At 41.9% G+C, this 15,651-nt stretch overlaps 1 protein-coding gene across 2 annotated transcripts in view; it reads right to left on the bottom strand.

Moving 5' to 3' along the window:
• The window catches only part of TMEM178A (transmembrane protein 178A), a 46,446-nt gene that overhangs the window by 2,787 nt on the left and 28,008 nt on the right, over nt 1-15,651 (bottom strand). The window contains exons 3-4 of one of the 2 annotated variants that reach the window (XM_088026179.1): nt 8,292-8,409; nt 5,735-5,872 (exon numbers count right to left, since the gene is read on the bottom strand). In XM_088026179.1, coding sequence (XP_087882305.1) covers nt 5,735-5,872; nt 8,292-8,409 — 256 coding nt within the window. The remainder of the gene's footprint in view (nt 1-5,734; nt 5,873-8,291; nt 8,410-15,651) is intronic. The other variant, XM_028117291.2, reaches the window with a different exon arrangement.

The following is a 15,651-nucleotide window of genomic DNA, read 5'->3' as shown; positions in this document are numbered from 1 at the left end:
AACCAGAAGGATGATTTTCTCTGCCCTAGGTGTCATGAATGATTGTGCCTTTGTCTGTGGACCTCAGGGTCATTGTGCACGATGCCTGATAGAAACTTCTGTCTCTGATGGAGTTGCTCAAACTCCCTAAAGCTAATCAGTGGCCCACCATGAGCAAAAGTTGGGCACTTCATGTCATGCTTTTCGCTACTGATCTCACCCTTAGATCCATCTTGCCTCCCAAACCTCATTGCTCCTTTGTCTTATTTGTATCACTCATTTCTATTTATTTTATGGTGATATATATGTATCTCTGTGCCTTTAAGTTCTTTTTGGAAGAGGGCACTTGCCAAACCTTGACAAAAACCTGCCTTATCGTCTGTTGCCTTTACTCACTCTGCTTCAGGTTGGCAGGGGTATTATGAGCCCACAAACATGCCCCCATCCACCCTTCACCCTTCCCACAGATGCCCTCATGGGGGTGCCCTTTGGTGACATTTTTAATTCTTCCAAGACACTTTTGAAGTTCTTCTGAGAAAGAGGAAAGCAAGAAGTAACACAAAAGCATAATATGCAAGAGTTCCTCTCTCTTAGACCCTCACATGTCTCAGAGTTTGCACACAGAGCTGCCACAGCTATTATCTGTGGGATGGTCAGGCCTGTTTCTGATTATTACCAGGAAACATACTGAGAGGAGAGAAAGCATTGTTTCCAACTTGCTCAACAAGATTTTGTAAAAGAGGCCTAACCCACTCAAGATATTTTAAAAAGGAAAAAAAAAAATCCTCACTTCAAAGACACCAAGTGTGGTTTAAAATAAGGAAAACATCTTTGCTGTAGCTGGATTATTAGTCTTAGGTCATTGTTGATACTGCAGAATTCTATTTTAGCTCCATATGCACATCTCGCAGTGCTCATGTGTTTGCTCAGGCTGCCGTCACAAAGCACCAGAACCTTAGGTGGCTGAAACAACTGAAATTTTCTCACGGTTATGGAGGCTAGAAGTCTGAGATCAAGCTACTGGCAGGGCTGGCTTCTTCTGAGTCCTCTCCTCTTGGCTTGTAAATGGTGGTTTTCTACTTGTCTCTTCACAGTGCCATCCCTCCATAACTGTGTCCAAATGTCCTCTTCTTGTAAGGACACTGGTCATATTATAGGATTAGGGCCCACCCTAATGACCTCATTGTACCTTAATCACCTCTTTAAAGACTCTGTCTCCGAAGATAGTCACATTATAAAGTACTGGGGTTTAGAACTTCAAGCACAGAAATTTGGGGAGGGACACAACTCAGCCCATAACATCGTATTTGTGTGCAATGTATGAAGTATATTTCTATTTCTTTTATAGGTCTTAGCAAGATTTTACTATTTTTAAATGTTATTTAATCAGTTATTCAGCAATTAGTTATCAAGCATCTACTACGTCCCACCCCGGGTTCTGATCATCTTAGAGGTGGTTTTAATCAGTCCTCATTGGTCACAGCTGTGATTGGTTTGACGTCGCTGTGATCAGGAACCCCAGGTGTTCTTTCCATTCCATTTCACCGAATGCATCTCAGGGCAAGGTAGTAGACACCCCCTAGACTAAAGTTCCACATGGATCCTAATAGTGCTGAGCACATGGAGTCAACAAACCTGCCAAACAAAACTTGAGTTCTACAACACATTGAGTTCTACCAACCTCAGGATCCAGTCATCCCAAAATACCCCATGTAGGACTTACCCAGGGAGCAAGTTATTGGCAGATAACAGAGCACATTTGTCAGTAGCAATCCAGTTAATGCAAGGTATGGGGCAGGGGTATGAAAAGATAAATAAGGTATCACCCCTACACTCAAAAAGTTCAACATCTAACTATCCTTCCTGAAGATCCACAAGGAGAGAAGTTGCCTCTCCTCCATTCTTCTCCTAGACTCTCCTTCCCTTCTGCTCACTCCCTGACCAGCCAGGAGCCCCTGCGGCCAGCACTGATACTCTTCAACCCAGCTTGAATCCCAGGCTGGGTCATGGTTATTGCTGGTTAACATCTTCAAAAGAGTGAAGAGTTACTGGTTTTGAATTCTAATATTCAGAATTAGAAGATACAAGGATATTGCAGAATTATAGGGTTGAAAGGGATCTATCTTTTCGGATCAGGATGGAAGTAAATTTATGCAGCCATCCCAGATCATCAACCCAATTTCCTTCCCTGAACTCCTCGAGGTGCCCGTGGCCAACTGGCGAGCTGTAATTAGGGTAACTAGGCCCCCTCTTCTGACCATCATCCTTTGATGTGCTTAACAGTGTGAAAGGAGTGGGAGCTGCTTCACCCTGGTTAGCCTGCTTGATAAATAACGCAACTGCAACACCCAAAGGCATAAACATTGATTTTTTTTTTCACTCCTTCAAAAGATGGCCTGCCCATCATCCTGGTCTCTTTGCTCTTCCAGCAAAAATGCCTCATGCTACTTTCACACAGATTGCTCGAAAAGCCATTCCTAAGTTGTCTTCCCTAAATGAATAGGCAAGAAACAGACAAAACTTTAAAAAATAAAATAGAAGATCCACAATCTGAAATTATTAAATCCAAAAAACATCCCGACTTTCCCTGAAAGATCGCAGCAATCTTATTTAATGCAAAGCCTGACCTGATGTGACATGAGGCTATTTATAGTCCTTATTGATCCTGCTTCGTGTGAATATTCATATGTTTTGCTGCAGAAATGTTAATGGATTTGATTTCAGACCCTGCTGAGGGTGTTAGATAATATAAGATCTATGCACCATATTTACCTTTCTAAAATGAAACTTAAAAATCCTGAATTCCAAAACACACCTGGCTCCCAGTGTTTCAACTCAGGCACTCAGGAACTGTGGTTTTAGGTCATAATCAATGGATAACCTAGATAATTCCATATATCTGCTATAGTGGTTTTCTTGTGTTTTTTGTTCATTTTGGGTTTTTTGTTTGTTTTTTTAATGCATTGAAGCAAAGGAAGGGATAGCTGACCGTGGGTGTTGACCATCCCTGAGCTTTGCTGGGCAGCCTGGTTCCTTTGAGAGGCCCCACGGGAGACGAAGGGGCGAGCACCAGCACTGCCGGTCCACTTGTGGGTAATCAAGAGCTGTCTGCAAGCAATAAGGCAGAAGGAGGAAGACTGCTTCAAAGTTTCCATTTTAACATCTCAAACTGTCACATCACTGATGCTCTGCATTGAAGGTTTGGCTAATAAGTTCAGGCGGAGAATGAAGATGCCAGCGCATTAGAAGCGGCTAAGTTTAGCATCAGAAATCTGTGGGAGAGATGCTGACAAGGGCTGCTGAAGACACTTCTGCTTAATTAAAATCAATTCTTTTAAACCTTCGTTGCTCTCCTCTGCGGCTACCACACGTGAACATCCTCCAGCTAATTTATCTCAGGCAATGGATTCTTGTAGTTACCCGGTGTTTACAAAGGAAAGGTAAAGGCAGTATTTAAAACAGCAAAAAATAAAACAAACCTCTCTAAACCCAACAGAAAGGGAACAGATGAGCACAACACAGCATATCCACTCCCTGCAAAAGCAAGCAGGTCTCCTCTGTGCCCACCCAGGACTCCAAAACCGCTCTCCTCTCATCTAAAACCAGACTGGCCCATGACCTTCTCAGGAACTCTCGCTAGCCCTGGCTTTTATGGCCAGTGATTTATTTTACCGCTAATAATTGTTTTATATCTAAGAGCATCCTAAATTATTTATGCATTACCCATATTGAAGTATGTTTTAAAACCATCCCTAAGGCTTTCTTGTCTATAGCCCCCCTCATTTTCCTGACAAGGGGACGTGATGTAGGCCTTTCCAGGGTTGGGGGTCAGTGAATCTGCAGTTCTCTGATAAACACCAGGACACGAGTCAGGAAAATGGGGGCTCAGCTAGTAGGGGGCAGGAAGAAAATGGACAAGATTTCTAATGACTGTGATGCCCCAGCCGCGGCTTAAAGGAAACTTCTGGGCAGAAACAGGCCTCTCTGCTTCTTTGCTACCCTGACCCACTCATTCTGTCTTTTGGGTTTTAAATGAGGCACCCAATGGCTAGGGTCGAGGGTTCGAATCCTCCTCCAAAACCTCAGGAACCAGAATTTTAGCCTCCTTGTGCTACAGTCCTAGCGTAGTCACCAAAATGTGAAGAGCTTACGTTGGTTTTCTGCTGAGACTCTTCGGGGGCCATGTGATTTCTGAATGCTCTGTCAGGGTGCTTACAACGATGACCCATGTTACTCACAGGGCGAGAGAGGGGCCCATGGCAGTTAGAAGGAAGGGTCTCTGCCTGTGACTTGGGTTACTCAGGCCTCAGATTGGCTGACCAGAAAGCAAAGCGCCACCTACCTGTCAACCCTGAAAGACAGGCAGACAGAAAATGGTGTCAGCCAATGATGTCAGGTCTTGCTGCCTCCAGTTAAGTGGATGTGAGTGAGGGGCCATTAAGTGAGAAGTGCTAGCAAACCCAGTCATGGGCACTTGAAAAATGGAACTCCAAAGCAGCAGAAATAGGCTTGTTCAAAATGGCTACGTATCCAAAGTGATATTAGCTCTGATACTGAGTATGCTTGTGAAACTGTTCATTTGACATTCGCTAATCACCAGTACATTAATTTTTTTGGTGAAAGAGCAGAAGGAAAAAAGATTTCTTCCCTGTAGCCACCTTCAGTGTTAGCTGTCAGCTCAGCTCCTGACTCCTTCACTTGCTAATCAAAAAGACCACAGTCATGTCTCCACACACCACCCCCTTTCCAATCCCCTGCTTTAAGGTCAAGTCTCTCTTCTGCTTAAAACCTCTAGGTGGTTGGGGCGCCTGGGCGTCTCAGTGGGTTAAATGTCTGACTTTGGCTCAGGTCATGATCTCAAGATCCTGAGATCAAGCCTCACGTCAAGCCCAGCTCCGTGCTTAGCAGGGAGTCAGCTTGTCCCTCTGCCTCTCCCCCACCGCTCATTCGCTCTCTCCCAAATAAATAAATAAAATCTTTTTAAAACACCAGTGGCTTCCATTACCCTTAGATTGAAATCCAAGCCACTGTGCATCTCCCTGCCCTCCAGCCACACTGGTCTTCTTTCTGTGGCTCAAAATACACCAACCCATCCCTGCCCGTAGGGCTTGGCTCACCCCACAGCACACTCCCAAGGGCTGGCTGCTTTTCCCGATTTGGCAGGGAAATTGCCACCTCAGCAAGTGTTCCCCGAGCCCCCTAATCCACCTTGTTTGTTTTCCTCAAAGCTTTTATTACTATCACAAGTTCTTGTCTCCCCACGATGAAAATGGAGAAGGATTTTTGTCTGCCTTACTCATTGTGTCTCTAGTACTTAAAGTAGTGCCTGGTACATAGTGAGTCCTCAAAATCTATCTGTGGAGTGAAATGAATGAATGTTTTGTGTGTAAAAATGACCCCAAAGACACCATCACTAAGAGAAGTACTTTGAGTTGACTTCCAGCCCAGGGGGTGGTTGTGCTGATCTCTCTCTCACTCTCTCTCTCTCTCTCTCTCATGGCGAGCTCCTGATAAACAATGGCCAGAGCTTGCCAAGAGTCCAGGCCAAGGCTAGGGCCAGAGTGGAGAAACCAGGCCCGTATTAGGAACACTGCTGTTCTCTTTAAATTCTGTATCACCCACCAAAGCCAAATGGCCCCTGGCTGCTTTTCTCACAAGTGAAAGCAAAATGAGCAGAGCGAAGCAGGCTGCATGCAGAGCAGCCTTCCCTTCTGCCCGGAGGGGGGGTCTGAGGGGTCTTAGGTGTTCAGCGTACCTGTCATGAGGAAAAGGAGTCCGGCCACGTGTTGGGTCAAGCTTTCCTCCCAGAAGAAACTGACCGTGGCCACGATGCAGCCACAGAGCAGGACAGCCACCGCCATGCCCAGGAACCCGGCGGTGATTCTTCTCAGGTCTACTCTCGAAACACAGACATTCGGAATGGGAAGGAGAAACAGCAGAGTTACTGAAAACTAGAGAATGAAGAGCTTGGTGTACATGGTAAACACTAGTCAGTGGCACAAGCAGGCCTGGGGTCTGCAGGCTTGGGGTGGTCTAGGGAAGTCTCCCAGGTCTCCCACCAGAGGACAGATGGGGTCAGAGTCTACCTTCTCTGCGTGCACGGAGAAGTCTGGACCACGCAGAGAGCAGAGCAGAGCAGAGAACGGTGCCCAGATCAACTTGGGTCATGGATAGCAAGTTACTTAGGAAACAGAGAGTGAAATATCTTCTCTTTCCTCAAAAGAGCAACGGGAATGTCACCTACCACCGCTGCAAGTGGCTACACTTAATCTGGCTTCGGAGAAAGGGCCTACAAGGTATGCTGCAGTGAAATACGGTTTTACCCGAGCGCCATAGGTGCCAGTTATCTTATTTGTCTTTGTCACAAAGACACAATCACGATCTTTAGGCCAGAAGCCCAGCCCCTCCCCCAGCTCTGAGGCAAAACCAAGACATGCACCAACGACAGGGACCCGGACATATTTTCACTCTGATTGCTACCCTAAAGCAGCACTCTGATTGCCCACCCTCTGCTATTTAATTTCTTCTATTTTTCTATTTCCTTCCTTCCCTTTTTTTTTTTTAACAAATCGAATTTTAAAAATTGTTAGCTAAATGTCTACGACCCTTCTTAAAATAGTAGATCCCAAGCATAGCTTAGCTGCCCCAGAGGCCAGTCAACAGCTCTGGGCCCACATGGACCATTCCTTTCTTTTAAAGGGGCTTCTCATTTCCAGCTCAGAGCATCTAAATGAAAGCAGAGCATCGCTGCCTAGAAGAGGAGGCACCTCAGGCCAAGGGCCAGGGGCTGTGATCATTTAAAGGGGCTGAGTTTAATGTTAAGAGGATAAGTCATTTTGCGACATCCACATCTGAGCAGAGGAAACGTCAAAATAGGTCAGCCATTGTTGTCTCAACTTCCTAAATTCCCTGTGGTGTAAGTAGTAATTCTATTGTCTATGACCATGAAAAGGCACTAGGTTCAGATATAATCTAGATGGGATTTGCACTAGTACCAGACATGTTAAGCTTATCTGGTAAACCTGGTACAGATCCCCAAATGTGACTTTTTTAGAAAGAGCATATGCATGCAAATACTGAAAATGTCTTTCTGTAAGAACCTCAAAAAAGATAAAGAGAACGCTCAAATACTGTCTTGCTGGGCAACAGCAAGCCACAAACTCCTCCAGTAAAGAGGCAAGGTTCTTTCTCAGGCTCCTATATTGATCTTTTCTCACCAGACTTAAAACCAGTGACTACGGGGCTTTCTGGACTGTTGATTAAGACAAAGAACTCCAAAGATGCTCCTGAAGAGTTCAGACATAAGAACACTTACACAAAACTAACTCAGATCTGCTGAGAAATGCTTGTTAAGATCAGCCAACAAGAAAGAATTTTCAGGAAGTCATACCATTAAGAAATAAACCACATTTCAGGCAATGACTTTCCAAGTCCTAAATTTGCCAATCCTAATATGTATAGCATGAGACCACTGCTAAAGCAGTATCATAAGAGCTTTCATGTATATGTTTGAGATTCAAAACAGTCTTTTGATCTGCAGAGACTTCCTCACAAAATGAGATTCTGCTTGGTTTTCTGCAGCGGCTTTGGTCACCAAACAAGATCCCCAAAGTCCTTGCTGCTTATTTCATTGGAAAATGACAACGTCGACCTCTGACTAGGGTCTAGTTTTTTGCTTTCCTGAGTCATCTATCACCAGGCAGCATGAATCAACAATTTTCAGGTAAATATCGGCCCTCTTTAGTGTCACACTGCATGATCCTTTCTAGATTTTCACATTTTCCTGACAGTGAAAAAGAGCAGTTCCCATCATCGAGATATCCTCTAATGACAGACATCCTCTGAGAAAATTACAACATACACACTCATAAAGACATTTTAGCAGAAATACCAAGGCCTGAGATAGACATGGTGGCTAAAATGAATATTGTATAAACAAAACAAAACAGAGTACCTAAAGTATAATCTCCTTGGTTTACTAAGATAAGTGGCAGAGCAGGTCCTTGCACCCGATGACTTGGTAAAGAAAAGATGCAGGAGGCCATTTGCGTACAGATGCCGCCAGGGCAGAAACACACACTGCCCTGTCTCACAAAGCCTCAGGACTGATATTCACACATTCCATCTGTAAACAAGTTTGACCGCAGCATAGTGAAATGACTCTCAGAGTCTCTGACCAAGTTGGATTGGGCCCACAGGCCCACAAAAGCTCAGCACAACATCTCTTGGTTCAAACCTGAGAGGGCTGGTGGGAATACTCTTTGTTCAGAAAGACACCATTTCCTCTCTGACCCCTTCCCAGAAATACTCACGAAGCAGGTGCCATTCATCTTGCTGAATTGTCTTGGTTAAATTGAAAGGAATGTTTCGTAAGCGGATTGGCTGAGAAAAGTGGTACTTGATAGCCGTGCATCTCTGTGCAATACCTTGAAGGAAATAAGAAATGCGATTTACTAGTCTGGGCATTTGTAATACAATTCTGGAGACCTACGGCAGAGTAATGTATCCTAAACTGGGTTGAATGGGGGAAGGGATAGGAATCTCTTAACCAACTGAGCCACCCAGGTGTCCCGGGATAGGAATCTCTTGATGACCCTCAGTAATACAGACAAATCAGAGCAGGAAACACCTAAAACATGACATAATTTTTTAAATCATGTTTCACTTTTGAATGTGTTAAAATTGATAAGGATCTAAACTCTCCTAATTGTTCTTCAACACTAAGTTTGTATTAACTAAACACAAAACTCCACAAGGAGAAATGGCCTTAAAGTATAGAGATGGTTGGGGGAAATCGATTTAAAATTTTAAGTTAACCCAGACAAATTACATGTGTCTGAACTCAATCCAATCTCAAGCTCTCAGACAGGTTGCATCAAAAAGTTCATCAGGAAGTATATTATTTGGAAACCGGAAGACATCATTCCATTAGGACAACCTTCTGGTTGGTGGTTTAGGTGGTGATTCAGTTACCAGACAAACCTCAAGAGCCTATTTAACCCCAGAGCAGCTGATGTATTTCCTTAATACGAATTTTGCTGACCTAAATTCTGGGCCCCAAGAGAAAGAATAATATTATAGGTAGAGAGGGGGAAAAATAAAAATAAAAGTAGAGAGGAGAAAGAAAAAAATTCTCTCTACCTTTTCTGGTTGCATGCCCAGGCCTATGTGCAATATTTTGAAATGGACAGGTGTACCCATTGCTTTATCTGGTACCTTCTCCCACCCTCCCTCCCAACCCATGCTTTTATTGCATAAATAAATATGGGCTTATTTTCCCCCTGAAATCTCCTGAGTCCCATGATTCAGCCTGAATCCTATGCATGGCAGTGGTTATGTGGTCTAAGGCATAGGAGTTAGGTGTTTATAAGACAGAAAATGCCTGTGCTTACAAAGAACAAACAATCTGTTCTGTGAGAATAATAGCAGATAACATGCTGCAAATGTATTAATAGCTTGCATTTGTATTTTTCAAAACTGTCATTCCACTTGATATTCATCTTCAGGCTGACCTGAGGCTCCATGTAAGCAGGGAGTGAAGGCTAAGGCAGAGTTAAAGACATGTCCAACAAACACACAGAGCCCATTAGCAAAGACTGGGACTTATAAGTTCCAGGCAGCTAAGGACATTTCTGTCCATTAGCTACACACAAAGCTAGTCAAGCAGAGACTTCAGGGGCCACATATGACAAAGAATACAGACTTTATAGAATTAGTTAAAGAAAGACACTAAAAAACCAATGGCAGCAACACAAAACAATAACAAACCCTGGGGAGGAGGAAGAATCTAATTTCCAGAGTTGCTACATAATATTATTTTAAATACTCAGTTTTTGATAGAAAAGTACAAAACATACAAAGAAACAAGAACATATGGCCCATGCGTGAGGAAAAAAGCCAGCCAGTAGAAATTATCACTGAGGAAACCCAGATGTTGGACTTATCTTGACAAAGACAATAAATCAGCTGCTTAAAATATGTTCAGAGAACTAAAGGAAATCATATCCAAAGAACTACAGGTAAGCATGAGAATGATGTCTCATCAAAGAGAGAATATTAGTAAAGTGATAGAAAGTATACAAAGAAAAAAAAACAAATAGAAACTCTGAACCTGAAAAGAATAATAGCTGAAATGAAAAATCCACTAGAGGGGCAGAAGAAATAATCAGCAAACTTGAAGATAGGTCAGTTGAGATGATCCAGTCTGAAGAAAATGAGGAAAAAAGAGTGAGGAAAATAAACAGAGCTACAGAGATCTTCGACACCACCAAACCAACGTAAGTATAATGAGAATCCCAGAAAGGAGAAAAGAAAAAAAGGGGCAAAAAGAATATTTGATGAAATAAATATAAAATATTTGATGTAAACATACATTCTTACATCTAAGTTTGATGAACTACAAATAAGATAAACTCACAGCAAGCCACACCCAAATACATCATAATCAAACTCCTGAAAGCCAAAGAGAGAACTGTGAAGGAAGCAAGAAAAAAAGCAACTTATCACATACAGGGGTTCCTCGAAAGCATAGAAGATGATTTCTCATGAGAAACTATGGAAGTAGAAGGGAGTGAGAGGATTTATTCAAAGCACTGAAAGAAAGATAATCAATCAGGAATTCTATATGCAGCAAAGTCATCCTTCAGAAATGAAGGAAAAATTGAGGTATAATAAATGTATTGTTTGTGTTTTTTGTAACTTTTTTTTCTCCTATCTGATTTAAAAGACACAAAGCATTAACCAGTAATTATAAATCTGTGTTGAGGGGCGCCTGGGTGGCTCAGTCGGTTAAGCATCTGCCTTTGGCTCAGGTCATGATCCCGGGGTCCTGGGATGGAGCCCCGCATCGGGCTCCCTGCTCAGCCGAGAGCCTGCTTCTCCCTCTCCCACTCCCCCCGCTTGTTCCCTCTCTTGCTGTCTCTCTCTCTCTCTCTGTCAATTAAATAAATAAATAAAATCTTTAAAAAAAAAAACTATGTTGAGGAACCATACAATGTAATTTGTATGATAACAACTGTGCAAAGGACAGGAGAGGGAATGGAGCTATAAACCAGCAAAGCTTTTATATACAAATGAAATTCAGTTGGTATTAACCCAAACTAGATTGTTATAAATTAAGATGTTAATTGTAATTCACAGGGTAACCATTAAGAAAATAACAGAAAATATAAATAGAAAATAAAACAAAAGGGAATTTATTTTTTTAATATATTTTTTAAGATTTTATTTATTTATTTGACAGAGAGCTAGAGAGAGCCAGACAGCACCAGCAGAGTGAATGGCAGAGGGAGAGGGAGAAGCAGGCTCCCCACTAAGCAGGGAGCCTGATGTGGGGCTCGATCCCAGGCTCCTGGGATCATGACCTGAGCCAAAGGCACAAACTTAACCAACTGAGCCACCAGGCGCCCCAACAAAAGGGAATTTAAAAGATTACTAGAAAACATTTATTTAACACAAAAGAAAATAGTAATGGAAGAATAGAGGAACACACAGATAACAAACAGCAAAATGGCAGATGTAAGTCCTCCCTTACGAGTAATTACATTAAATCTAAACAGATCAAACATTCCAATCAAAAGACAGAGATTGGCATTATAAATAAAACAACATGATCCAAGTATATAATGTCCATAAAAGACACACTTTAGATTTAAAGACACAAATAGGTTGAAAATAAAAGTATAGAAAAAGATACACCATGCAATCACCAAAAGAGAGATAGGAACGGCTATCCTAACACCAGACAAAATAAACTTCAAGACAAAAATTTTTACTAGAGACAAAGGCATTTTAGAATGATAAAAGGGTCAATCCACTAGGAATTTATGAAACTGTAAACAGATGCACCTACCCACCAACAGAGCCCCCAAAATACGGGAAGCAAAAACTGAAGGGAGAAATAGATAATTCAACAATAATAGTTGGAGACTTCAATATCCCACCTTCAATCTGGTAGAACAACTAGACAGAAGACCAATATGGAAACAGAAGACTTGAACAACACTCTAAAACAAATAGACAAAATAGACATCTATAGAACACTCCAGCCAACCAGAGTAAAATACACATTCTTTTTGAGTGCACATAGAACATTCTCCAGGATAGACCACAAATCTCAATAAATTTAAAATTATTAAAGTCATATAGAGTATGTTCTCTGACCATCCTACAATGAACAGAAGAAAGTTTGAGAATTCACAAATTTGTGGAAATTAAGTAGCACATTCCTAAACAGCCAATGGGTCCAAAAATAAATCACAAGAGAAATTTCAAAGCACCTTAATGAAAACAAAAAACAAAATCACAACATACCAAAATTTATGGGATGACACTAACCTGCTTAGAGGAAAATTTATGGCTGCAAATGCCTACGTTAAAAAACAAGATGTCAAATCATTAACTGTCTACCTTAAGAAACTAAAGAAAGAAAAGCAAACTAAACCCTAAGCAGAAGAAAAGAGATTATATAATTACAGTAGAAATAAATGAAATGGAGAATAGCAAAATAAGCAAAACCAAAAATTGGCACTAAGATTAATAAAATCGACAAATCTTGGGTGCCCGGGTGGTTCAGATGGTTAAGCATCTACCTTCAGCTCAAGTCATGATTTCCGGGTCCTGGGATCGAGCCCCACATTGGGCTCCCAGCTCAGCAGAGAGTCTGCTTCTCCCTCTCCCCTCTGCCTCTCCCCCCAGCTCATGCTCTCTCTCTCTCTCTCTCAAATGAATAAAACCTTTAAAAAATAATAAACATAAAATTGACAAATCTTTAGTTAGACTAACCATGATAAAGAAAGGGAAGACTCAAGTTACTAAAATCAGGCATAAAACAGAGGACATTACCAATAATCTTATGGGGAAAAAAAGTTTAAGAGAATACTATGAAAAAATTATATGCCAACAAATTAGATTATACAGATGAAATGGAAAATTTGTAGAATGCCACAAACCACCATAACTGGCTCAAGAAAAATTAGAAAATCTGAATAGATCTATAATAGGTAGAGATTGAGTTAGTAAATAACTTATTAAAAATCTTGAATGTGGGGGCACCTGGCTGGCTTAGCCAGTAAAGCATGCCACTCTTGATCTAGGGGTTGTGAGTTTGAGGCCCACATTGGGCATAGAGATTATTTAAAAATAAAATCTTTCAAAAAGAAATCTTCCAATGAAGAAAAGTCCAGGACCATATGTCTTCACTGGTAAATTTTACCAAATATTTAAAGAATTAACAATCATTCATAAAATCTTAAAAAATAGAATTCCCAAATCATGGTAGGAGGCCTGTATTACCCCAATACAAAAACCAAAATATCACAAGTAAAGAATAATTCAAAATATTCCTTATGAATAGGTACGTAAAAATCCTCAACAGACACTAGCAAAGTGAATTCAGCAACACAGAGAAAGGATTGTACATCATGACCAAGTGGGATTGATGTCATGAATGTCAGATTGCTTCAACGTACAAAAATCAATTCGTATAATAGACCTCACCAATAGAATAAAGCACAGAAACCACAAGCTCATCTCATAGATGCAGAAAAAACTTTTGACAAAATCTATCTGATATTCACCCACAACCCTACGAACCAGATTAAGAAAAATAAAGTATGATTCACTCCATTAAGTAGGTAGAAAACTCAGAAGTTCAGAGACGTTAAGCAACTAGCATAAGGCCACAGTGCAAAGTAGTAACCAAGCTTTAACACGTGAGCTGTTACCCAAATTTTGTATACTACTCAGTCAGGAAAATTAGAAATCCTCATCTTTTAGAAATGCATCTTAATTCTGTGGGCGGTTAGAACTGTAGTTATTAAGCAAACTATCAATGTGAAGTGAAAAACACATTTTTTCAGTTTAGTAACAACATACACTCTTCTGGAAACAAAGCTGATACGTAATCGAGGCTTCTGTCTATACATTATCCACACCTTTCAATAACGTTATTTGGAGACTGGCTTGGCTCTATGGCTGACTCAGTAACTTCATCCTACCTACATCTCACAGAAGCTGCTTATGGCTGGAAATGGGGTGTGGACCGGGGAGAAATTGATCTCTGAGAGTCCGAGGGGCTGGCCCCAGAACAAGTTCTGTGCTAGGGAAATGTATGGTTCCTTTTACATCGTTGCAGACATTCTCAGGGCTCCTCTCCTCTGCCCCTTGCTGGGAACAGGCATGATCCCAGGAGGAAGACAGCAGAAAAGGAGGTAGGCAGCCGGCCAACTCTCTCTTGCTTCCCCAGGGGGCATCCGGCATGTGCCAGGAGTGAGGTAAGCCGCACACACAGAGCCAAATTACCTTTCCTTCCCCACTAGGCTCCCAGGCTAAATTTAAACTGCCAAGAGCTCTGAAATGAGAAGAGAAAGGAGTGTGGAGAGTGGCAAGGTCTGAACTGGATGGTAACAAGCAGTCCTGCACAATCCCACAGATTGGGAGCCCGGTGGCGAGCCCAGAGCATCTCAGCTGAGTTGGCAAGAAAACAGTCTACAGCTCCTGCGCTTCACTCCCTTGGAAGATGATTAGAGGCTCCAGGCAGAATTAGAAGAGAAAGCGGGAGTGAAGGACAGATCAGCAGCAATGTCAGAGGCCTGCGCCGTTAGCCGTGTGAGTTCCTTGTTCTTAAGGACTCGTTCCGCTGCCATAGCAAAAAGTCGGACAGATTCGAAGGAGCAAGTATTTTATTAAGGTCTGGCTTCCTACAGCATACACTTTAAAGTGACAAAATGAAATTTGACAAAAATCACACAGGAAAAGACCTGCAGTTGCTTGACAGCTCGCCAAAGACAAATGAGGTCCTTTTGATGAAACGACAAGTGTACCCATATACAGGGATGATGGTAAAGACAGAGAAGTTCCATGCGGTGTTCTGTTCAAGAGTGATACTGTGAAAATCCACAAGGAGGCATTAGATTCAAATTTTTTCAAAGCCGTGCATGCAAACTTTGAAATCAACTGGCTTTCTGGGTAGAGAGAGCAATATATCTGGCTCCCTGAAAAGGAACACAAAAAAGCATGAGCTCATAGCACCAGATGGCATCACACAATGGGGGGAAGAAACATGCAGAGGGTTGAAAAGAACAAGTTGTGATCTATATTTAGTGATTAATTAGCTTCTTAAAGGGCCAAGTAGAACCATGTTAATGATGATATAAACCACAGAAGAAGACACATAAATATGCCGCACGGAGGTTAGGAATGGGGCTTATGGTCTGGTGAACTTCTATTGTTTCTGGTGCTTAGAGAGATGAATCGAATTCTATGCTAAGTTACAGAAACCCATACTTAGGTTAAATGAGGGAGAAACGTGAGAAACAGAAGATGCTCTAAAAAGTCATTGTGTACCAGTCAATGACAAGGCAATATGTGTGGTGGCTAACGGCCTTGCAGTCAGTCAGACTTGGATTTGAATCCCGGCTGTGTGACTTTTGGCAAATCACTTAACCTCTCTGAGCCTCTGTTCCCTCATCTGTAAAAGAGGGGAAAGAATGGCAGATACTTTATTCTGTTATTGTGAGGAAGGAAAGAGGTCATTCAAGGACTTAGCATGGGATGAAGCCAGTCCAAGCACTCAAGAAATGTCAGCATCTGGTTATGAAATATCTCTTGGCATCTGCTCACATTCACCATACAGAACTATTGCCACACGCTAGGAATCTGCACCCTAAATGT

The sequence above is a fragment of the Eumetopias jubatus genome, unplaced genomic scaffold, assembly GCF_037043125.1.
Source record: "Eumetopias jubatus isolate StellerSeaLion01/CBP00866 unplaced genomic scaffold, mEumJub1_p1.0 scaffold_9, whole genome shotgun sequence".
NCBI classification, from domain to species: domain Eukaryota; kingdom Metazoa; phylum Chordata; class Mammalia; order Carnivora; family Otariidae; genus Eumetopias; species Eumetopias jubatus.
The sequence above is the reverse complement of the archived record's forward strand: the minus strand, read 5'-3'. Positions and strand labels throughout refer to the sequence as shown.